The sequence below is a fragment of the Dendrobates tinctorius genome, unplaced genomic scaffold, assembly GCF_039654945.1.
Source record: "Dendrobates tinctorius isolate UK_male_01 unplaced genomic scaffold, ASM3965494v1 ptg000015l, whole genome shotgun sequence".
Taxonomy (NCBI): domain Eukaryota; kingdom Metazoa; phylum Chordata; class Amphibia; order Anura; family Dendrobatidae; genus Dendrobates; species Dendrobates tinctorius.
In genome coordinates, this window is record NW_027361683.1 from 48,206,110 (window position 1) to 48,232,860 (window position 26,751).

General features: G+C 43.5%; 1 protein-coding gene across 1 annotated transcript in view; it reads left to right on the plus strand.

Annotated features, from left to right (window-relative positions):
- The first annotated feature begins 14,006 nt into the window (after positions 1 to 14,006).
- Positions 14,007 to 26,751, plus strand: part of FOXO6 (forkhead box O6) — a 235,677-nt gene continuing 222,932 nt past the window's right edge. Inside the window, exon 1 of the mRNA XM_073564165.1 lies at positions 14,007 to 15,756. Coding sequence (XP_073420266.1) covers positions 15,445 to 15,756 — 312 coding nt within the window. The 5' untranslated portion in view covers positions 14,007 to 15,444. The remainder of the gene's footprint in view (positions 15,757 to 26,751) is intronic.

Below are 26,751 nucleotides of genomic sequence, written 5' to 3' on the forward strand. Positions count from 1 at the left end.
GTTACCGATACCTGCTAAGAGAAGCTTCTAGTGGACGTCACGGTTACCGATACCTGCCGATAACAGAAGCTTCTGGAGGACATCACGGTTACCAATACGTTCTGATGACAGAAGCTTCTAGAGGACATCACAGTTACTGATACCTGCAGATGACTGAAGCTTCTAGTGGACGTCATGGTTACCGATACCTGCTAATAACAGAAGCTTCTAGAGGACGTCACGGTTACCGATACCTGCTAATAACAGGAGCTTCTAGAGGATGTCACCGTTACCGATACCTGCTAAGAGAAGCTTCTAATGGACGTCACGGTTACCGATACCTGCTGATAACAGAAGCTTCTGGAGGACGTCGCGGTTACCAATACGTTCTGATGACTGAAGCTTCTAGAGGACATCACAGTTACCGATACCTGCAGATGACTGAAGCTTCTAGAGGACGTCACGGTTATCAATACCTGCTAATAACAGAAGCTTCTAGTGGACGTCACAGTTACCGATATCGGCTGATGACTGAAGCTTCAAGAGGACGTCACGGTTACCGATACCTGCTGATGACTGAAGCTTCTAGTGGACGTCAGTTACCAATATCGGCTGATGACTGAAGCTTCAAGAGGACGTCATAGTTACCGATACCTGCTGATGACCGAAGCTTCTAGTGGACGTCACAGTTACCGATACCTGCTGATGACTGAAGCTTCTAGTGGACGTCACAGTTACCGATATCGGCTGATGACTGAAGCTTCAAGAGGACGTCACGGTTACCGATACCTGCTGATAACAGGAGCTTCTAGAGGACGTCATGGTTACCGATACCTAATAACAGAAGCTTCTAGAGGACGTCACAGTTACCGATACCTGTTGATGACTGAAGCTTCTAGTGGACGTCACAGTTACTGATACCTGTTGATGACTGAAGCTTCTAGTGGACGTCACAGTTACCGATACCTGCTGATGACTGAAGCTTCTAGAGGACGTCACAGTTACCGATACATGCTAATAACAGACGCTTCTAGAGGATGTCACAGTTACAGATACCTGTTGATGACTGAAGCTTCTAGAGGACATCACGGTTACCGATACCTGCTGATAACAGGAGCTTCTAGAGGACACCACGGTTACCGATACATGCTAATAACAGACGCTTCTAGAGGATGTCACAGTTACCGATACCTGCTGATGACTGAAGCTTCTAGAGGACATCACGGTTACCGATACCTGCTGATAACAGAAGCTTCTAGAGGATGTCACGTTTACCGATACCTGTTGATAACAGAAGCTTCTAGAGGACGTCACGGTTACCGATACCTGCTGATAACAGGAGCTTCAAGAGGACGTCATGGTTACTGATACCTGCTGATAACAGGAGCTTAAAGAGGATGTCATGGTTACTGATATCTGCTGATAACAGGAGCATCTAGAGGACGTTATGGTCACCGATACCTACTAATAACAGGAGCTTCTAGAGGACATCACAGTTACCGATACCTGCTGATGACTGAAGCTTCTAGTGGAAGTCATAGTTACCGATACCTGCTGATAACAGAAGCTTCTAGAGGACATCATGGTTACCGATACCTGCTAATAACAAGCTTCAAGAGGACGTCACAATTACCGATACCTGCTGATAACAGGAGCTTCCAGAGGACGTCATGATTACCGACACCTGCTAATAATAGAAGCTTCTAGAGCAGTGCTCCCCAACTCCAGTCCTCAAGGTACACCAACAGGTCAGGTTTTCAGGATTTGCTTAGTATTGCCCAGGAGATAATTGCATCACCTGCACAGGCAACAATTCCATCACCTGGGCAATACAAAGAAAATCCAGAAAACATGACCTGTTGGTGGGCCTTGAGGACTGGAGTTGGGGGAACACTGTTCTAGAGGACGACACGGTTACCAATACCTGCTGATAACAGGAGCTTCTAGAGGACATCACGGTTATCGATACTTGCTGATAACAGAAACTTCTAGAGGATGTCACGGTTACCAATACCTGCAGATAACAGAAGCTTCCATAGGATGTCACGGTTACCGATACCTGCTAATAACAGGAGCTTCAGGAGGACGACATGGTTACCGATACCTGCTAATAACAGCTTCTAGAGGACATCATGGTTACTGATACCTGCTAATAACAGCTTCTAGAGGACGTCACTGTTACCGATACCGATATATAGATTGTGAGCCCCATCAGGGACAGTGACGACAATGTGTGCAAACTGTAAAGCGCTGCGGAATATGTTAGCGCTATATAAAAATAAAGATTATTTATTTATACCTGCTGATAACAGGAGTTTCCAGAGGATGTCATGGTTATTGATACCTGCTGATAACAGGAGCATCTAGAGGTCGTCATGGTCACCGATACCTACTAATAACAGCTTCTAGAGGATGTCATGGTTATCGATACCTGCTAATAACAGCTTCTAGAGGATGTCTCGGTTACCGATACCTGAAGCTTCTCGTGGACATCACAGTTACCGATACCTGCTGATAACAGGAGCTTATAGTCGACATCATGGTTACCGATAGCTGCTAATAACAGGAGCTTCTAGAGGACATCACGGTTACCGATACCTGCTGATAACAGGAGCTTCTAGAGGACGTCACGTTACCGATACCGACTGAAGCTTCTAGCGGACGTCATGGTTACCGATACCTGTTACTAACAGAAGATTCTAGAGCGCGTCACGGTTACCGATACCTGCTGATAACTGGAGCTTCTAGAGGACGTCATGGTTACCGATACCTGCTGATAACAGAAGCTTCTAGAGGACGTCACAGTTACCGATACCTGCTGATGACTGAAGCTTCTAGTGGACGTCAGTTACCGATACCTGCTGATGACTGAAGCTTCTAGAGGACGTCATGGTTACCGATACCTGCTAATAACAGGAGCTTCTAGAGGACGTCATGGTTACCGATACCTGCTAATAACAGAATCTTCTAGAGGACGTCATGGTTACCGATACCTGCTAATAACAGGAGCTTCTAGAGGACGTCATGGTTACCGATACCTGCTAATAACAGAATCTTCTAGAGGATGTCATGGTTACCGATACCTGCTGATGACTGAAGCTTCCATTAGGATGTCATGGTTACCGATACCTGCTGATGACTGAAGCTTCTAGAGGACGTCATGGTTACCGATACCTGCTAATAACAGGAGCTTCTAGAGGACGTCATGGTTACCGATACCTGCTAATAACAGAATCTTCTAGAGGACGTCATGGTTACCGATACCTGCTAATAACAGGAGCTTCTAGAGGACGTCATGGTTACCGATACCTGCTAATAACAGAATCTTCTAGAGGATGTCATGGTTACCGATACCTGCTGATAACAGAAGCTTCCATTAGGATGTCATGGTTACCGATACCTGCTGATGACTGAAGCTTCTAGAGGACGTCATGGTTACCGATACCTGCTAATAACAGGAGCTTCTAGAGGACGTCATGGTTACTGATACCTGCTAATAACAGAATCTTCTAGAGGACGTCATGGTTACCGATACCTGCTAATAACAGGAGCTTCTAGAGGACGTCATGGTTACCGATACCTGCTAATAACAGAATCTTCTAGAGGATGTCATGGTTACCGATACCTGCTGATAACAGAAGCTTCCATTAGGATGTCATGGTTACCGATACCTGCTGATGACTGAAGCTTCTAGAGGACGTCATGGTTACCGATACCTGCTAATAACAGGAGCTTCTAGAGGACGTCATGGTTACCGATACCTGCTAATAACAGAATCTTCTAGAGGACGTCATGGTTACCGATACCTGCTAATAACAGGAGCTTCTAGAGGACGTCATGGTTACCGATACCTGCTAATAACAGAATCTTCTAGAGGATGTCATGGTTACCGATACCTGCTGATAACAGAAGCTTCCATTAGGATGTCATGGTTACCGATACCTGCTGATGACTGAAGCTTCTAGAGGACGTCATGGTTACCGATACCTGCTAATAACAGGAGCTTCTAGAGGACGTCATGGTTACCGATACCTGCTAATAACAGAATCTTCTAGAGGATGTCATGGTTACCGATACCTGCTGATAACAGAAGCTTCCATTAGGATGTCATGGTTACCGATACCTGCTGATGACTGAAGCCTCCAGAGTGTTACCCAGTCACACTGTATATGGCACAGGGACTGACCAGAAGAGGTCAGGACAATACATTTGCAGGGCACCAGTGCCCCACCATGATTAAGGTGGCTGGTTTTCAGTCGTGTGCAGAGTCATGCACGCTACATTTGTAATTAAATGGTCACCGCACGTCACATGTATGTAATGCGCCTGCCATCTGCTCCTGTCTGCAGCAGCCACTATGTCTGATCACGTGTCACAGCTGAGCAGCGATACACAGGCACAGGAGACACGAGCGGCCGCAGACAGAGCACGCAGCAGGCCGGAGCCATGGCTGGAGCCTGTGGTAACTACTTACAACAGTCTGGTGACGTCATACGGAGGGATTTCCTGCACACGCCTCTGACGCCTACCGGCACCAGAGCAATCTACCAATCCCTACAGGTGGAAAGGTTTACGTCACAGCCATCAGTGAACAGAGGCTTGGCTCAGCGCGCGTCCTCGAATTACTCAGGTCTCATTAACCAGTCAGCCAATCAAATGTGTGGGCGGTGACGCCAACGTCTTGGCTTCACACCCACGTGGCCGGAGGGGGCGAGGGCGTTACTAGAGGGTGAGAAAATAGGTCTGCAGACGTCTAGGCCCGCCCTGCCCCGCCCATTATCGGTTCAGTGAAGGTAGTGCGGTTATGCCGGGTGTCTGTCCCTGTCCAGTGGCCGGCTCGGCTGGCCGGCGTCCTCCTGCGGCGCCTCAACATTCTTGTCCCTCATCTATCAGTAATAGTGGTGTGCAGTAATCACCTCATGGCGCACAGAAGCGCAAGTGTCCTGCTGTGTGCTGAGGTGGCTGCGGGAGGCTGAGTACAGCCAGGTGCAGGGCAACCGGACTCAAGTTAGTCTGCAGTTAGCTATTAGTTATTAGTTAGCTATTCAATTTTAATTTTCAATTTTAATTTTCATGTATGATGAGTTAGTCTGCAGAGCTACCTGCAGACTAACTTGAGTCCGGTTGCAGGGCAATATAACGACTGCAAGAAGGCGCCCGCCATGTAGAGAGGCTTCTGTAAAATATATATATAAAGCTAGGCAGGTGTGGGAGAATTGCTGCAAAGCAAGAATTCTTAAGGCCATGTGCACACTACCAGTATTTGGTCAGTATTTTACCTCAGTATCTGTAAGCCAAACCCAGGAGTGGAGCAATCAGAGGAAAAGTATAATAGAAAGCGGTCACCACTTCTGTATTATCACCCACTCCTGGTTTTGGCTTATAAATACTGGGGTAAAATACTGACCAGAGACTGAGGTAAAATACTGACCAGATACTGAGTGTGTGACCGTGGCCTTATAGACGTGTTAATAGTTTATTGTCATCAATTAACAAAATACAAAGTGAATGAACAAAAGCAAAAACGAATTCAGTATTTGGTGTGACCGCCCTTTGCCATCTAAATATCAGCAAGTGTAGGTGCACTTGTGCCGTTTTTGAAGCAACTGTGGGGCGGTTGTTCCAAATTTCTTGGAGACACAACCTCATCTCTTGGGTGAATGTAGGTTTCTGTCTCTTCATGAAATTCCAGACAGCCCCAGTGATGTTGAGCGCAGGGTGCTGTGGGACCATGCCATCAGTTCCTGGACTCCTTGTTGTTGTTTATGCTTATTAATGGTATTAGCTGGATGTTTGGGGTCATCGTCCTGTTGCACAATAAGTTTGGAACCAATCCGACACCTCCCTGAGGGTATAGCATGATAAATAAGTGCCTGGATTTCACAGCTTTGAGGACACCAAGAAATGTTGAGGACCTTAAGTACATGCAGTGGTCGGCAGCAGATGAAAGACACAAGCTTAGCGCCTGTGGAAATCAGAAGATGTCCAGCAGTGCTGTCAGCTCAGAACTGGCAGCAATCATTGGGACACAGCTACACCCATCTACTGTTCAGAGATGTCAGGACAGACGTGGTCTTCATGGAGGAATTGTTTCCGAAAAGGCATAACTTGGACATGTAAACAAGACCAGGCAACCCAACTATACACAAAAACATAGGACCTGGAGAGCAGAAAATGGCAGCAGGAGCCCTGGACTGATCGGTCAAAATGTGAAATATAGAAACTCAGTATGCCAATATTGTTCTGGTTGCACTGGAAAGTTGATGACTGGATGCCAATTCCTGGTGGTGAAGCTCAGCTATTGTAGAAGAAAAAAGGATTTTCTGACACTTTCATCCATAAAATTCACCTTTTTATTAAAAATTCATTTAAAAACAGGATGATCCATCATGAGGATGAAACCTTACACATTTCTGATGTACGCTGTGCCATTAGTTATAGAACTATGAATTTACACCTAAAGGTTGAAGAGCGTTAGGGTGTGTGCACACGTTGCTGATTCTGCTGCGGAATTTTCCCCCCGGATATGTCTAAATCCACAGGTCAAAAGACCTGCGGTTTATCTGCGGATTTGCCTGCGGTTTTGCCCTGCGGTTTGACACCTGTCATGGAGCAGGTGCCAAACCGCTGTGGAATCCGCACAAAGAAGAGACATGCTGCGGATTTGAAACCGCAGCAAATCTGCGTGGAAAATTCCGCACTATGTGCACTGAGGTTTTAGATTTAAATAGGTTATAATGATGCTGTACACCGCAGCAGAAACTGCTGTGGATCCGCAGGGCCAAATCTGCTGCGGAACGGAGCAAAATCCGCAACATGTACACACACCCTTACAGTAATGAGGGTCTGCAGACTACAGTGAAGCTTGGTGGAGGTATATTGCAAGTTTGGGGCTGCATTTCAGCAAATGCAGCTGGGGATTTGGTCAGGATTAATGGTGTCCTTAAGGGTTCGCTCATACTTGAATCGGGCCAATTATGCCAGTGACTCTCGGCTCAAACTGTCGGAGTGTGAGCCGAGTGTCATCTGAGTGTGATCCAATTCTCTTTAATGAGAGAATCGCAACACGAATGCAGAGAAGATGGAGAATTTAATTTCTCCATCTCGTCCATTGTCTCTGTACGCGCACATCAGACTGCACTTGGAAAACATCTGACTGTAGTTCGATGTTTCTCACGCACCCATCGGCATGATAAAATAATTGAAGATCTGTACTGCACCGCAGTATAACACTGGGCCGAGCCCTATCCGATAAAACATTGTATAGCACTCGGTCGTGTTGCACGCCAGTGTGAACGAGCCCTAATACTGAGAAATTTACATATTATACCACCACGGAGGCATCTGATTGGCTCCAAATTTATTCTGCAGCAGGACAGCGACCCCCAAACATACATTAAGGACTATCTTCATGGTAAAGAAGAACATGTGGTCCTTCAGCTGACGATATGGCCCCACAGAGCCCTGATTTCAACATCATTGAATCTGTCTTTGATTACATGAAGAGACAAAAGATCTGCACAAATGCAAATATGTATATAGCTACTGAGTGCTGCCCACTTTTCTCTTGGTCTTTTATGTACCACAGGTCGATGGTCTTGCTTGTGCCTCTTCTCTCTGGAATTTCTATATAAGTGGATTATATTTACGGTATATACCATGTTCATAATTGATTGCCTGTGTATAATGTTTCTCTTTCCCGTCAGTTACAGTATTTGAAATCTGTATCATGGATCAGATATCTCAATGTAGACAGTATGTGTGTGTGTATATATATATATATACATATATATATATATATATATATATATATATATATATATATACAGCTCTGGCAAAAATTAAGAGACCACTTTCAAATGTTCAGTTTGATTTTTCTCTTTATAGGTATATTTTTGAGTAAAATGTAAATTTTATACTATAAACTTCTGACAACATATCTCAATCAATCAATCAATCAATCAAATTTATTATCGCCAAGTACATATTACATATATACAAGGAATTCTTTGTGGCAAAGAGGCAACATAATATATAACAACAGATACAACAAGTAACATCTAAGTAATTATTATCTCATAATAATTGTAATAAAGTTCTTTTCAGCTGACATATTGTAAAGATATGGGTGTTACTTTTGTGAACGCTAGCTGGCTTTCCTTTGTCTTACGTGCAAATAAAATGTCATATCTTTACTTCTCTGGTAACGTAGTTAAGGATTGCTAACAGCTAAGCGTATTCCAATGTATGTACTATTTTGCAAACGTAGTATTTTGAACGCCCTCTTCTTGTTCTATTTAAACTCTAAGAATATGTATTGAGTTAGACAGATGACTGCCCACAGCTGGTGTGGCTGTCATTCTTTCTCCATGCCGGCATGATCAATAAAGAATCATCTTATTTGTGTCTGGACGATTTCTAATTGGAAGACTAAAACTCCACTGACAGTCTCTGAATTTCCAAGCAATAAATTTTGTATTTCTTTTCAGAAAATGAGAAATGGTCAAAATTAGAAAAAAAAAACCCCAGTGCTTTCAGACCTCAAATAATGCTAAGAAAACAAGTTCATAATCATTTTGAAACAACAATACTAATGTTTTAACTCAGGAAGAGTTCAGAAATCAATATTTTGTAGAATAATAATGATTTTAACAACAACTTTCATGCATCTTGGCATGCTTGCCACCAGTCTTTCACACTGCTTCTGGCACAAAAATTTAAGCAGTTCTTTGATGGCTTGTGACTATCCATCATCCTCTTGAATACATTCTAGCGGTTTTCAGTGGGGTCCAGGTCTGGAGAATGGGCTGCACATGACAGGGTTTTGATGTGGTGGTCTCTTAATTTTTGCCAGAGCTGCATATATGTATGTACAGTTGTGGCCAAAAGTATTGACACCCCTGCAATTCTGTCAGATAATACTCAGTTTCTTCCTGAAAATGATTGCAAACACAAATTCTTTGGTATTATTATCTTCATTTAATTTGTCTTAACTGAAAAAACACATAAAGAATTGTCCTAAAGCCAAATTGGATATAATTCCACACCAAACATAAAAAAGAAGGTGGACAAAAGTATTGGCACTGTTCGAAAAATCATGTGATGCTTCTCTAATTTGTGTAATTAACAGCACCTGTAACTTACCTGTGGCACCTAACAGGTGCTGGCAATAACTAAATCACACTTGCAGCCAGTTGACATGGATTAAAGTTGACTCAACCTCTGTCCTGTGTCCTTGTGTGTACCACATTGAGCATGGAGAAAAGAAAGAAGACCAAAGAACTGTCTGATGACTTGAGAAACCAAATTGTGAGGAAGCATAAGCAATCTCAAGGCTACAAATCCATCTCCAAAGACCAGAATGTTCCTGTGTCTACCGTGCGCAGTGTCATCAAGAAGTTTAAAGCCCATGGCACTGTGGCTAACCTCCCTAGATGTGGACGGAAAAGAAAAATTGACAAGAGATTTCAACGCAAGATTGTGCGGATGTTGATTAAAGAACCTCGACTAACATCCAAACAAGTTCAAGCTGCCCTGCAGTCCGAGGGTACAACAGTGTCAACCCGTACTATCTGTCGGCGTCTGAATGAAAAGGGACTGTATGGTAGGAGACCCAGGGAGACCCCACTTCTTACCCCGAGACATAAAAAAGCCAGGCTGGAGTTTGCCAAAACTCACCTGAAAAAGCCTAAAATGTTTTGGAAGAATGTTCTCTGGTCAGATGAGACAAAAGTAGAGTTTTCTGGGCAAAGGCATCATTATAGAATTTACAGGAGCAAAAAAGAGGCATTCAAAGAAAAGAACACGGTCCCTACAGTCAAACATGGTGGAGGTTCCCTGATGTTTTGGGATTGCTTTTCTGCCTCTGGCACTGGACTGCTTGACCGTGTGCATGGCTTATGAAGTCGGAAGACTACCAACAAATTTTGCACCATAATGTAGGGCCCAGTGTGAGAAAGCTGGGTCTCCCTCAGAGGTCATGGGTCTTCCAGCAGGACAATGACCCAAAACACACTTCAAAAAGCACTAGAAAATGGTTTGAGAGAAAGCACTGTAGACTTCTAAGGTGGCCAGCAATGAGTCCAGACCTGAATCCCATAGAACACCTGTGGAGAGATCTAAAAATGGCAGTTTGGGGAAGGCACCCTTCAAATATCAGGGACCTGGAACAGTTTGCCAAAGAAGAATGGTCTAAAATTCCAGCAGAGCATTGTAAGAAACTCATTGATGGTTACCGGAAGCGGTTGGAGTTTTGTGTGAAATGATCAATGTTTTGCTTTTTGCTTCATTTTCTTTTGTGTTTTTTCATTTAAGACAAATTAAATGAAGATAATAATACCAAAGAATGTGTGTTTGCAATCATTTTCAGGAAGAAACTGAGTATTATCTGACAGAATTGCAGGGGTATCAATACTTTTGGCCACAACTGTATATACACTACTCAAAAAATAAAGGGAACACTTAAACAACAGAATATAACTCCAAGTAAATCAAACTTCTGTGAAATCAAAATGTCCACTTAGGAAGCAACACTGATCGACAATCAATTTCACATGCTGTTGTGCAAATGGAATAGACAACAGCTGGAAATTATTGGCAATTATCAAGACACCCTCAATAAAGGAGTGGTTCTGCAGGTGGGGACTACAGACCACATCTCAGTACCAATGCTTTCTGGCTGATGTTTTGGTCACTTTTGAATGATGGTTGTGCTTTCACACTCGTGGTAGCATGAGACGGACTCCACAAGTCACACAAGTGGCTCAGGTAGTGCAGCTCATCCAGGATGGCACATCAATGCGAGCTGTGGCAAGAAGGTTTGCTGTGTGTGTCAGCGTAATGTCCAGAGGCTGGAGGCGCTGCCAGCAGACAGGCCAGTACACCAGGAGATGTGGAGGGGGCCGTAGGAGGGCAACAACCCAACAGCAGGACCGCTACCTCATCCTTTCTGCAAGGAGGAACAGTAGGAGCACTGCTAGAGCCCTGCAAAATGACCTCCAGCAGGCCACAAATGTGCATGTGTCTGCACAAACAGTTAGAAACTGACTCCATGAGGATGGTCTGAGGGCCCGACATCCACAGATGGGGGTTGTGCGCACAGCCCAACACCGTGCAGGTGTGGTACTAGCAGGTACGCGGGATGCAGTGACGAGACGGAAGCCGGAGTGAGCTTAAAATGCAACTTTTATATAGGGGCTATCTTGAGTAACTAGCAAGCTGAAAACAGTTATCCTTGCAGGGATCCAAACAATAATGCACAGGTAACACGATATTAACTACCCAGTCGGAACCGGTAACTATGAGGCCGCGGTATGGCCAACTACGGGTCCAAGCACTACGATTGATCAACTACGTGTCATTTATCCTTCTCTGACATCCGGCAGAGTGGTGGTCGGTGTCTATTCAGCGTCTCAGCCGCTGGGCCCAGCCGACGAGGAGTTGACGTAAGCTTCTGACGTTCCTACACCCAGGTAGAGTGAGGGCACAACAGCGTTGTGCCTCCTGGCGGAGGCGGGATGGCGGTGGCCAGGGCCCTGGACATGTAGGCCGCAGGCTGGTCAGGCAGCGACGGCCGCGGGTGGCGGCAGGCAGGCCGCAACCATGGGCTGAAGTCGGGCAGTAACGGCCGCGGATGGCGGCGGACAGGACTCGGGCAGTGGTGGCCACGGGTGGCAGCGGGCAGGCTGCAGCCGTGGGCTGAGTCGGGCAGTGATGGCCGTGGACGGCGACAGGCAGGCCGCGGCCATGGGTGGATGTTGGGCAGCGGCAGCCGCGGGTGGCAGCGGGCAGGCCGCAACCACTGGCAGCCGCGGGACTAAGTGACGGGAGCGCAGTCGTTCGGTCGGCGTCTCTCTGCTGGGCTGCTCGGTGCTTTCTCCTCCCTGACAGTGGTGAGTCCTCCAATATCTCCGGTCGTCGCTCACTCCTTCTGGCTCTGGCTCTCTCGCACTACCTAGGCTTCCTGCTCCTCTCCCGCTCTGAGTGCCCCCTGCTGGTGTTCTCAGTTCCTTAAAAAACCTGCTCCGCCCCCACTCCTAGAATTGTCGCTGGTCCGTCCTCTAATTATGTCCCCTGGAAACAGTTTCCATAGGAACCTTGGTGACAGTCTCCTTGGTTCCCGTCCGGTTACACAGTGGGAACTCTCCCTCCTACACAGGACGCTTTGCATTTGCCACAGAACACCAGGATTGGCAAATTCACCACTGGCGCCCTGTGCTCTTCACAGATGAAAGCAGGTTCACACTGAGCATGTGACAGACGTGTCAGAGTCTGGAGATGCTGTGGAGAGCGATCTGCTGCCTGCAACATCCTTCAGTGTGACCGGTTTGGCAGTGGGTTAGTAATGGTGTGGGGTGGCACTTCTTTGGAGGGCCACACAGCCCTCCATGTGCTCAACAGAGGTAGCCTGTCTACCATTTGGTACTGAGATGAGATCCTCAGACCCCTTGTGAGACCATATGCTGGTGCAGTTGGCCCTGGGTTCCTCCTAATGCAGGACAGTGCCAGACCTCATGTGGCTGGAGTGTGTCAGCAGTTCCTGCTAGATGAAGGCATTGAAGCTATGGACTGGCCCGCCCGTTCCCCAGACCTGAATCCGTTTGAACACATCTGGGTCATCATCTTTGCTCCATCCACCGTCACGTTGCACCGCAGACTGTCCAGGAGTTGGTGGATGCTTTAGTCCAGGTCTGGGAGGAGATCCCTCAGGAGACCATCCGCCGACTCATCAGGACCATGCCCAGGCTTTGTAGGGAGGTCATACAGGCACGTGGAGGCCACACACACACTACTGAGCATCATTTTCTTGTCTTGAGGCATTTCCACTGAAGTTGGATTAGCCTGTAATTTGATTTTGCACTTTGATTTTGAGTATCCTTCCAAATCCAGACCTCCATGGCATAACAATTTTAATTTACATTGATCATTTTTATGTTTTCTTTTTCACAATGCATGCCACTATGTAATGAAGAAAGATCTGCAGCTGTGATATTTCATTCAGTGATATCTACGATGTGGTATCTTAGTGTTCCCTTTATTTCTTGAGCAGTATATATATATATATATATATATATATAAACCATGCACGTGACCACTTTTAGATGTATAAGGCTAGTTTCACTCTAGCGTTTTGAGCGCAGCGGATGCTTGTTGTGAAGCTCCGCCCCCTGCCGCGCCTCCTCCGGTCAGCTCCGCCTATGGGCGCATGACGCTGCATGCGACCTGTGTACCCTATCTTTAGCATTGGGTACGCAGGCCGTGCGCAGGTATGATTTTGCCGGCGCACGCGTCCTCTTGACTGTGCGCCGACCTGTGCCAAATGCATTGTGTTGCAACCGTCAAAAGGACGCATGCGCCGGCAAAAGCATACCTGCGCACGGCCTGCATACCCAATTCTAAAGATAGGGTACACAGGTCGCATGCAGCGTCATGCGCCCATAGGCGGAGCTGACCGGAGGAGGCGCGACAGGGGGCGGAGCTTCACGGCGAGCGTCCGCTGCGCCCCAAAACGGTAGTGTGAAACTAGCCTAATCTCTCTAGAAATCGCATCTGATTCTACATCATACACAGGCAATCGCCTGTCACCATGATCAATAAATATAAATAGATGTATATATTGATCATGGTGCTAGGCGATTGCCTGTGTATGATGTAGCAGGCAATCAGATGTGATTTCTAGAGAGATTCTACATCTGAAAGTGGTGATGTGCATGGTTTTCCTTCTTCCCATGACAGTTCCCTGTACAGTGGGTCAGATGTACGGTGTACGGAGTAGCTATATGTGTAGCCCAGCAGACGTGATCTCTATAGGGAGTATTTCTCCGTGCTGTCTCTGCACCTGCCCCATGGAACCTGTCATTGATGGGAAGTTTGTGGCGATGTGTCTGTGCCTTTCTCGGGGCACCTATAGAGGATCAGCCTTGCACAAATCCCAGCCAGTCTCATGTAAAAGCAGCCAGAGGAGGAGGAGACAGGCGAGGAGGAGCAAAGGCTGCATCTTATTTATTTATTTCTCCCTGTCTCGCTCCCTCTCTCTAAATGCTTAAGGTGAAGAGTGCAGAGCCAGCCGATCCCAACACATGGCGTAATCCTGCTCTGTCCCAGGAGGAGAAAGACCCGGAGAGCGAGGGAGGACCGTCTTCCTGCCCAGCACTGGCAAGCAGGTGTGAAGCCCCCTCCTCACACCCAGCCTGCTACTACTAGTCCTCTATCAGTGAGGGATCCCCCTGCCTCTTCTGTGGACTCCTAGCTCAAGAAATGGGGGGAACGCCTGCACCCCATTAATCTCCCCCTGGCAGTCTCTCCAGTGACAATGTGTCTTTCAGCATCTTTCCCCCAAACCGCAGCATGGCCCCACGTGTGGCTCCGGATTGTAGTAGGGGGGCACAAGTAAGCATTTTGAGAAGGGGGCAAGTCATACCAAATATCACAAAGGTATCATCTGGAACCACCCTGGAATCAAGAATTGTGAAGAGGAGCAGAGGAGAGCAGTGATATTCTGATTAAAGGGTGACTTGGAAATTAAAAAGGGGAGACTTTGCGCTTCCCCCTCTACCTAGCCTCCACCCATCACATTTTGGGGTTGGAAGAACTGTTTGCTTTGAATTTTAATAGGATTTTCTTTTTTTTCTTCATCTATAGAACATCTGTTGCTGCAAAAGACACCTCTTTGGACAGATTTCAAACACAACTCCCTTTCTTTTTAATGCACAGAAATCTCATTATAGATAATATCTGGAATTTACATTTTTGTCAAAATTGCTGTGCTGTATTAACCCTGAATATCCAAGCTAGGGAATGCCTGCTTATGATATCTCTAGCAGAAATCTCATCATTAATGCACAATGGGGAAATAATGTTGTAACCTGCTGACATCTAAAATATGTTTTTTCGAGTTCACCTTAATCTATGTGCAGCCATTTATCAGTGGATTACTATTAGCTGTTTGCTACCTGCTTCTGCAGTCTGTTGTTCTATTGAGATTAGTTTTCAGTAATTATTGCAATTGGGTAAGCATTTGGCAGGCAATATAGACTCCGACTTTAAAGTTCTTCCTGATATGTGAACCCTTGTTGCAAACAGTGGACTGAATTTCTGTTCAACTATTCCTTGTTAGATCAATAATAGTAAAAATTATCTTTTTTTTCCTGCAAATTATTAACCTGTCCTTCCTAATAATTACAATGTTTGCCAATGTCTGGAACATTCATTAGATTAGCCCCTTATTTTATATGACCATTGGTTTTGATTTTGCCCGTTCAGATTGATTTACATAACATTTTTTAATTATTCATTGGCTTGTCTCTAGGTGAGCCTTTTCTCGTAGTTCTCCCTAAACTTACATATTTTTTCCTTAGTAATTTTATGGCCTTTTGCCCTCAAGACTTGTTTTTGGATGACGATTTTCAAATGCGGATTTAAGTACAATTTTTGTTGAAGACAAAGGGGAACTTTTGAGAGCCAGTGATGGAGAAATTGGAAGCTGAATCAGATGTGGAGCCTCAGGGTCGTCCTCGTTCTTGCACCTGGCCACCGCTTCCCGAAGGCGCCGTGGATTTGCCTTTGCCTCCCCCTGGCCTTGACCCAGGACAGATGCGAAAAGCCAAAAGTTCACGCAGGAATGCCTGGGGTAACATGTCTTATGCTGATCTCATCACTAAGGCCATAGAGAGCTCACCAGAGAGACGTCTGACCCTTTCTCAAATCTACGACTGGATGGTGCGATTTGTACCCTACTTCAAAGATAAGGGTGATAGCAACAGCTCTGCAGGTTGGAAGGTGAGAATTTTCACTGGATTTATTAATTTCATAATGTGATCTAATATTAATAGGGATGAAGTAAGTGTATTAGAAATAGGGAATTGTAAAGGGTGGTGTGAGGTCCTGAAAAGTGAAGAATACAGAAAAGGCAACAAATAATGGATAAGAGTGTCATGGGAGAGTATAGGATTGATTTATACTATTGTGCTCCCGCTAGACTTATGAATATAAGGAGAAATATTTATTTGTCAGCAGCTAAAATTTTATGACTTATGAAGTTTAACTCAAGCATTTAAGCAAGGTGTTTGATGGGTGAGTATTGTAAGGAACTGAACTATATACAGTGGGTACAGGAAGTATTCAGACCCCTTTACATTTTTCACTCTTTGTTTCATTGCAGCCATTTGGTAAATTCAAAAAAGTTCATTTTTTTCTCATTAATGTACACTCTGCACCCCATCTTGGCTGAAAAAAAACAGAAATGTAGAAATTTTTGCAAATTTATTAAAAAAGAAAGACTGAAATATCACATGGTCATAAGTATTCAGACCCTTTGCTTAGACACTCATATTTAAGTCCCATGCTGGATTTGCCTTTTGATCCTCCTTGAGATTGAGATGGTTCTACTCCTTCATTGTAGTCAAGCTGTGTTTAATTAAACTGATAGGACTTGAATTGTAAGGACACACACCTGTCTATATGAGACCTCACAGTTCACAGTGCATGTCAGGCCAAATGAGAATCATGAGGTCAAAGAAACTAGTCAAAGAGCTCAGACAGAATTGTGGCAAGGCACAGATCTGGCCATGGTTGCAAAAAAATTTCTGCAGTACTCAAAGTTCCTAAGAGTACAGTGGCCGCCATAATCTTTAAATGGAAGATGTTTGAGACCACCAGAAGTCTTCCTAGACCTGGCCATCTAGCCAAACTGAGCAATCATGGGAGAAGATCCTTGGTGAGAGAGGTAAAGAAGAACCCCAAGATCACTGTGACTGAGCTCCACAGATGCAGTAGGGAGATGGGAGAAAGTTTGACAAAGTCAACTATAACTGCAGCCCTCCACCAGTCAGGCCTTTATGGCAGAGTGGCCCTACATAAGCCTCTCCTCGGTGCCAGACATATGAAAGCCGCATAGAGTTTGCTAAAAAACACATAAAGGACTCCCAGAATATGAGAAATAAGATTCTCTGGTCTGATGAGATGAAGATAGAACTTTTTGGTGATAACTCTAAGCGGTATGTGTGGAGAAAACCAGGCACTGCTCATCACCTGCCCAATACAATCCCAACAGTGAAACATGGTGGTGGCAGCATCATGCTATGGGGGTGTTTTTCAGCTGCAGACACAGGACGACTGGTTGCAATTGAAGGAAACATGAATGCGGCCAAGGACAGAGATATCCTGGATGAAAACCTCTTCCAGAGTGCTCTGGACCTCAGACTTGGCCGAAGGTTCACCTTCCAACAAGACAATGACCCTAAGCACACAGCTAAAACAACAAAGGAGTGGCTTCAGAACAACTCTGTGACCATTCGTGACTGGCCCAGCCAGAGCCGACCTAAACCCAATTGAGCATCTCTGGAGAGACCTGAAAATGGCTGTCCACCAACGTTCACCATCCAACCTGATGGAACTGGAGAGGATCTGCAAGGAAGAATGGCAAAGGATCCCCAAATCCAGCTCAAATGGGTGCTTCTACTCATTACTGAGCTAAGGGTCTGAATACTTATCACCATGTGTTATTTCAGTTTTTTTTTAAATAAATTTGCAAAAATGTCTATATTTCTGTTTTTTTCAGTCAAGATGGGGTGCAGAGTGTACATTAATGAGAAAAAAAATGATCTTTTTTGAATTTACCAAACGGCTGCAATGAAACAGTGAAAAATGTAAAGGGGTCTGAATACTTTCGGTACCCACTGTATAGGGCGTTAAAAATGCATTTTATATAAATATTCTGAATATGTCTATGTGTAATATATTAATGCATGGATTGACAAAGATGTATGGATATTTCAAGAACCAGGTAAGTGAAATGAACCATATATAGAAAGCATAATCTCATGTATAGGAAGCATAATATCATTTAATATCCCCAGGGACAGGCGATTGCTCAATTATCCGATCATTTCATTTCTGGAAGTTATAGGATGATGTATACCTTCAGCGAGAACAAGACAATTATTTGAAATATAGCTACAGTACCAGTCGCACAATTAAGAGTCCAATGTCTACATCATATGGGAAATACTTTCTTTTCTATGTATACAATATGCTTGGGTGTACAGACTTTTTCCATGGAGCAGATCTTTAGGAACAATTTAAGTTTGTATAACAATACCATTAATCTTTTCTATTAAGTAAAAGCATACTTTGGAAATCATCACGCCAAGTAGTTAGAGTAACTGGATAAAGTTGTCATCCTTCCTGTCCAGTGTGAAACAACTGAAGCAAAGCAATAATACTTTACATTACTAGTCATCTTATTCTTGTGACTTTAACATTTCCTTTCCCCCACTCCCCATTCCCTTAGTATACATTTTAAGTGGACTCCTTTTGCTATATTTACCCCTATACAATTGTTACAGATTTTTCTGGCTTGTACCCTTTAGGCAGAATTTGCATCTGCATTGTGAATTTGGGTATTCTATTTCATCATAGGAGCAGAAAAATGAAATTTTATCTGTGACAAATCCATCATGCAGTGGACACCTGTGGCATCTTATGGACCCCAGCCCAGGTTTCTGTCAAATATGCTTCAAGCGCACACATGAATAAAGCCTTAGTTGGCTCTAGTTTAGTTTCATTGTTGCAACATTGGCATAGTCTACATGCACACCATCTTAGGTTTTTCCCTGATTGGGAATCTAGCAGAAAAGGAGCAAAAGGGTGTGTAGTGTTATGCACCATGGCATAAACTGGAAACACTTGACTGCTGAGTTACTTTCCCACAGTAGGGTGATATGAAAACATGGTAACTTGCAGGTATAACACTTTTCTGTCCAGTGCAGTGAGAAGAAATAAACCAACATACACATAGGTAATGATCCTTTCATTCAGAATTAATACTATAATATAATATAATAATATTTTTTTTTGTAATAGCGCCAACATATTCCGCACCACTTCACAATTTTAGGGGGGAACTTGTACAGACAATAAAGTCATTATAGAATAAGCGACCCTGCTCACCAGCTTACAAACTATGAGGAAATAGGGGAGGCATGAAAGGTAAACAGTAAAATGGTCTTATATAGTACAATACAGCCATAATATACTGAATAGGGTATGCACATAACGCTGCATGAACTGCCAGCCAGTGTGTGTACAGTACAGATACAGAGGGCTATTAAGTGCGTGGAGGATGTGTGAACAAATGCTACGGGGGTCATGATTTTGAAGAATGTTTTGTATTGGCCGAATGGGGATAGTTAAATAAGTGAGGTGGGGTGATAGGCCAGTCTAAATAAATGCATTTTTAGGCCATACTTAAAACTGTAGGTATTGGGAATTAATCAAATTGTCCTGCATAGTGCATTCCAAAAGTTTGGTGCAGCACCCGAGAAGTCGTGAAGATGGGAATGGGAGCTCAAGATTATTGAGGATTTTAGTTTAAAGTCATTAGCAGAACGGAGGGCAGGGGTAGGGTGGTACACTTTGATGAGGGAGGAGATGTAGATGTGTGCTGAACCATGGAGCACATTGTGAGTGAGAGTGATAAGTTTATATTGACATCTGTATTGGATGGGGAAGCAGTGCAATGACTGGCACAGGGAAAAAGCATCTGTGTATCGGTTGGCAAGGAATGTGATCCTGGCAGCTGCATTTAGGACAGATTGGAGATGGTAGCGTTTAGTAAGAGGGAGACCGATTAGTAGAAAGTTGCAATAGTCCTGAAGAGAATGAATAAGAGCCAAAGTAAGTGTTTTTGCTGAGGTAAAGGTAAGACAAGGTTTAATTCTACAGATATTTTTGAGGTGTATGTGACATGAGCACGCAAGTGATCATATCTGGGGAGTGAATGAAAGCTCTCAATCAAAGATGACACCAAGACAGTGGGCATGTTAGAATTACCATACATGATGTTAGAAGTTGCATTTGGTCTACAGCTAATGAGGTCCCTTTCTTAGAATAGTATGCTATTTTTGCAATGGTATCAGGGTGCAATAATGATTGTGTGCCCATGTTTCTGACCACTTCAAATACTGGTACTAAACTTCTAGGAATGTCCCTTGCAGTTTACAGCTATCTACACTTACCACCAATTGAGTTGAGGAGCAGTAATTAGATATTTTTAGAGATCCTTCAGTACTGTTAGATTTTTAGAGTGGTAATATTCTTTATCAATACAGTTAAAGATATTCATTGTGACCCTTGATTTATACATTTCCCATGGAAAACCATATGTAAAATGAACTTTTACAGCTCCTTGCAAAACTGCATAATGCAGGAAATTATCAGATTAGTTGCGCTTTTCTGAAGCCATAGACTTTTTTTCAAAATAACTTATTTTTCATCCAATTAGCACAGGATATGGCCTCTAAATGTAATTCATATATGAATATGGAAAGTAGCAATCTAGCATTTCATAGTTTTCAGTAGATAAAAGCTTAAGATAAAGAAATCATTGAGCATAGATGGAAGGGCATGGACTTTAATATGGATGCTGAGAAACTTTGTGCTTAAGGTTTGTTAGTCGCAATAAAGTATGAGCTATTTAAACCGTATTAGAGGTTGAAATATAATTCCTTTTACTGTTCTTTTTTTAAAGTGATTTGAAATATCACGTGATAGTGTAAAACCTCAATGATTGTAACCTCACAAATTCACATGTGAAACAAAAAAAGTGTCTCAATTTTTGCTATTTTAGGTACAATTGACATTCTGTATTGGGTAAGCTCAAAAACAAATTTTATTAGTCTTGTTGGGTTAGACACCATATTTTCTTGACTTTCAGGCACTTGTATCATCTAGGGGTAAGTACTGTACCATATCTTGAACAAAAACAAACATACTAGATGCTCATGAGGAGAACATAATTTTACCTCTATATAAGTCACTAGGGCGACCACACTTAGAATACTGTGCACAGTTCTGGTCTCCGGTGTATAAGAAAGACATAGCTGAACTGAAGCGGGTGCAGAGAAGAGCGACCAAGATTATTAGGGAACTGGGGGGTCTGCAATACCAAGACAGGTTATTACACTTGGGGTTATTTAGTTTGGAGAATCGAAGGCTTAGGGGTGATCTTATTACAATGTATAAATATATGCGGGGATAGTACAAAGACCTTTCTAATGATCTTTTTACTCTTAGACCTGTGACGGGGACAAGGGGGAATCCTCTACGTCTGGAGGAAAGAAGGTTTAAGCATACTCACAGACGCGGATTCTTTACTGTAAGAGCAGTGAGACTATGGAACTCTCTGCAATATGATGTTGTAATGAGTGATTCCCTACTAAAATTTAAGAAGGGACTGGATGCCTTTCTTGAAAAGCATAATATTACAGGGTATATACACTAGTTTCCTTAATATTGCGTTGATCCAGGGAGCTAGTCTGATTGCCGTATGTGGAGTCGGAAAGGAATTTTTCCCCCAATGTGACGCTTACTGTTTGCCACATGGGTTTTTTTTGCCTTCCTCTGGATCAACATGTTAGGCTATGGGTTGAACTAGATGGACTTAAAGTCTCCCTTCAACCTTAAATACTAAGTTACTATGTTACTCACTATATTGCAATTTGGTGATGACCCACTAAGCGATAGACAGTTGGCACTATCATGAACTGTATATTTTTGTATGTTACACTTGTGCTATAGACTTTTCACAGATCTAAGCTGTGTCCCTTGTGTTTTATTAGCATTATCTACAGCAGCCCCCTTGTGTAAGGCAGGTTTTTGGATTTATATGCTGGACTATTCCTGGATTTGGTATTTATATCACAAGTCCACAGTTGCCTTATTCATATCTTACATTTTTTATTGTTTTTAGGTTTCTTGATTATAAATTTTGCTGTGTTTACTACGGAAGCTGACTCACCACAAGTTTTTTGTTTCCTACATTATAGCCAATATGTTATATGATAATCGTAGATCCATATAATTTCTTTATACTTGTTTTTTTTGCTACGTATAATTAAATAGACGACGAACACCTGACACAGCTCAGGTAATTTTTCTGAAGAGCTATTCCATTTTACTAAACTATACCGATACCTTCTTCTACTTGCGGAAATCTCTGTTTGACAAAAGTCCACAGAGATTGGACTAAAAGCTCACATTTATTGCTCCTTAAAATGTAAAGTGCTATATACTTGGAATAAAGAGTTGTATACATTTAGATTAGGATCCAACTTTTGTAACCACAAAAAGGCGAGTGATGTTGCTCTTGCTCTACCTTGGAATCAAATATATTTAGAAATAAATACCAGTTTTTCCACATTCATTACAGTAAAGGGGAAACAAATTATCTCTTTTCCAGTAGTAATAAAGCTGGGTTTTTAGTTCCACCTATTGGAAGTAGCTACCCTTTAAGTCAATATCTGACTTTTCAATAAGCCTTGCAACATTTCTGAGCTCTTGTCCTTCAGTGTTCTGGTATGCTGGGGGAGAGGTAATTTTTATACCCTTTTCCAAGAGAGCATTGCCTGGGTATACGTCTCCCCATGTCAGCAAGATACGACTCCAGTACTTTGAAGTGGCTGCGATGTTTTGAAAATGACTTGTATATTCGCATTGTAGAGTCCATCCTAACCACTTGTACTGTGCATTGTGTGTTGAAGGAGGTGACTCATTCATTTGTGGAGATTGTCTTTTTTCCCCTCAGTAGGGTGACAGAGTGCACAGGAGTTTGTCACTCCTAAGTAGATCAGTCTTGTAAGGATTTAGTGTTGCTTAATATTCTTTAACCAGCTTATCAGAGGCAGATCCTAGGCAGAGCGAATTAGTGACAATCATTCCTTAAAATGACAGATGGATGTATAGAAATACTGCTCATCCCCAAAAGCCTGCATAATAAAGGTACCCTAATTATAAAGTAGAATAGTAGGTGCTGTAATAAATGTCCAGTAAACCTACCGTTGTTTTAAGATCAGAAGGCAGTATTCTGTTCTGTGGCTCTGTTGCTTAGATCTCATCTGTTTATAAAAGACACCATTTAATTGGAAGTATAGCCCGTACATACATTGATCACAGATACTCTCATGTTTATCACAATTTTCTGTTATCCTGCCAATACCGCTGTTTTGAATAATCATGGTCACTTGACTAAAGGTACTGTCACACTTAGCGATGTACCAGCGATCCCGACCAGCGATATGACGCGGTCAGGATCGCTGGTACATCGCTAAGTGGTCGCTAGTGAGCTGCCACACAGGCAGATCTCACTAGCGACATCGCTGGGGACGGGGGTCGCTACTTACCTGTCACACCAGGCGATCCTGCGTCCTCCCGCCCGGCTCCACGCGTCGCTCGTCCTCACAGCAGGAAGCGCCGCAGGAAGCTGACGACGAGAAACAGTCCTGAACGTTCTCGCGTGATCAGCGATAACCAGCGGGGGAGCCGGTCGTAGGTAAGTATCACACACAGCGATATCGCTAGCAATATCGCTATAACGTCACTAGTTATAGCGATATTGCTAGCGATATCTCTTAGTGTGACATGCCCTTTACTTACTATATATATACTATATACTATATATATACTATATACATACTTACTATATACATTTTTTTTTTAGAAAATCTGAAAAACTTTCAATAAAAACAAAAAAGGAAAACGAAAGCCATTGTATTAAAAACACATGCCTCATATTGTGCAGGTCCTCCTCATGCCACCAAAATTGTTGATGACTGGTTAACACTCCACAGACACTCGATTAAAACCTTGAACTCATTTTTTTGAAACCCATACTAAACAATTTGCTTTGTGGCAATGAACATTATGCTGCTCAAACGGACTACTACTGCAAGGAAATACCATTGTCATAAATGAGTGTACTTGGTCTAAAACAATGTTTAAGTAGGTAGTATATGTTAAAGTAACAACCACATGAATTCCAGGATTTCCTATTAAAAGCCCAAGGCATCACACTGCTTTCAATTCATTGCCTGAATTCCACAGCACTTCCTAGTGCCATCACTTTCCCATGTGAGCAATGCAAGCACACCCATACCAAGCAACAGTCTGGTAGAACCCTTGTAGATCTGCCACTTCGTTACGCCACAGCCATGAAAACCTCCGTTTACATCCCGCAGCTTCTTTCAATTAGTAGGTGTCGTGTCATCATTGTGGACGCATTGATGCAGGTGTGACAATGTGTCAGGCTTACTAATCCAAAGAGGCAACAGGGATGCCAGCAGCGAAGAAGAAGTTGGAAGGCCTCTGATCCTGTGTCCACAGACTACTGATGTAGCTGCTGAATCAGAGTCCTGCAAATCTTTTTTGGTCAACTATAAGTGACCCAAATGATGATTAAGAACACATGATTCATTTGTCCAGGCCACCTTTTCCATTGCTATATAGCCCAGTTCGTATACTCAAAAATCCCATTGTAGATGTGATGGAGGACTGCATGAGCCATCTGAGTAGTCCGCTTCTACATAGCACCATATGCAGAAAGCTGTGATGCTCTGTGTGTTCTGAAGCCTTTCTGTAAAGGCTAACATTAACATTTTCAACAATTTATGTTACAGTGGTCCTTTTTTCAGATCTGACCAAATGGTCCAGCCTTCTATCCACACATGCAACAGTGAGCCATGAGCACCTGTGACCTTATTACCTCTTCACCAATTGTCCTTACTTCAAGATGAATTACAGTTGTTACCTATTGTATCCAAAACCTTGACAGGCGCCATTATCACGATATAATGAATGTCATTCACTACCTGGCAGTGGTTTAAGGCTAGATCTACATGGCCACTGTGGCCACACCACAGGTCGCATGGCCAAAGATTGCTATGTGCCACTTCTACTGTATTTTAAAACATAGTACAAATGAGTTGGATGAAAGTACTGTGACAAGTGATTTGCAAAAATCAAACTGGATTTTTTGTGATTTGCTTGTTGCTGTCACTATAGCCTTGATGTTGCAATGTGACCCCATTCACTTGTATTGCACTGCCATGTAACAGCAACACCTGTGTCATAGCCAAAGTTGCCATGTAGCCCTAGCGTTCTTGTTATGTCTGGTCAGAGCATTTCAAGGTATACATGAGGGCATTATAAGTGCAGTCAATTATCTATACGTTTCCGCTGAAATTATGCAAGCACTATTCTCCTCTTTGTGTATTTGCAATTGTGCCTTGGCATGATCTAGCTTTGACCTCAAATATTCCACATCACTGTTTTCACATCAGCAGGTAAAGGTGGTCTCACTTGATCTTTGTACGGTATCATTTATAGTGTGCTGAGAAGGATTGTCCATTTTGTACATATAAGTGCAAAGGGTCAACAGCTTCTATTATTTCTTGCTCAGGTCTTGAGAAGGTGTTAGATTTACTATGCAATGCTGTCAGCTTTAAATTCCCAGTACCTTTCCGGCTACCCACCAGCAGAATACACGTTGTAAAGGGAATTTCACAATAGCATAAATCAGACACTGCGTTATTGCATCTGTGTATGTTTTCCTCTAAAATGCTGCTTTTTAGAGCAACATGGTTGCAATAATGCAGCCAGTGTCTACTTCATGCTGCCCATGGTTCTGATAGCATGAATCTACTGTCAGATCATCTTTAAGATAGTTGTTTACAGGGGTGTGCATAGAAATCACGAGGCCTCATAGTAGAAGTCCTAATTGCCCCCCTCCCCACAAAAAAGTAATAATATTCGGTGGGATTACAGAAGACCATATTCCACAATGTTGCAGTTGCTACAAAGTTATTTTGATCCAATGAAAACCCTTCATGTTACCACACACTAAGATACCCCTTTCATGGCTCCCATAAAGTATGATGACAACAAATGTGCCCCCAAACACAGCAAGATATCCCCAGAATTAATTCCTCGAAAGTACTCTCCCACACGCACAGTATGATGATACTACAGTAACCCTGCCCCAAAGTATGATACCCCCACAGTGACTCCAACACAGTATGATGGCCCCTATAGTCCCTCACACACTGCATGATGGCCCTGACACAGCCATCTACACAATATAATGGCCCCCACACAGTCCTCCCTACAGTATGATGGCCCTCCATACAATACAGTGGCCCTCCATACAATACTTTGACTCTCCATACAGTATAGTGGCCCCTACCCAACTCTCTATGATCTGCACATATTATAATGGCCCACCCTAGCCTTCCAAAAGTATAATGGTTCCTTACATAGCCCTCCAGAGTGTATATTGACCCCCACACAATCCTCCATATAGTATAACGACCCTCATATAGCCCTCCACATAGTATAATGGCCCCATAGAGCCCTCCAGAGGATAGTGGCCCCAACACAACCCCACAGTATAATGGACCCAACATAAACCTGCACACAGTATAATGAACTCCGCACAGACCTTTAAACAATATAATTGGCCACCACACTACCCTATAAACAGTATAACTGTCTCCTTCACAGCCTAGAAAATAGTATGATGGCCCCCATATAGCACTCCAAATAGTATGATGGCCCCCACTTACACTGCAAATAGTATGATTGCCCCCCAACTAGCATGATGGCCTCCAAATAGTATGAAGCCCCCCTCAAATAGTATGATGGCCCAGTACAGCACACCAAATAGTATGATAGTCCTCGCATACACTCCATATAGTCTGATTTCCCCCCAAGTAGGCATGATGGCCTCCATATAGAGCTCCAAATAGTATAATAGCCCCCACAGAGTACTTATTAAATACTTGCCTCTCCCTGTTGCCCCACTGCTGCGGTCCCTGCAGAGTGTGGTCTGCACTGCTTAGCACAGTGGGTGTGATGTAATGACGTCATCGAGCTCGCTGCTCTGAGCTGTTAGACACACTGGGAGATGCTTCCATCAATCATTGTCTTTAACTGTATCTGCAT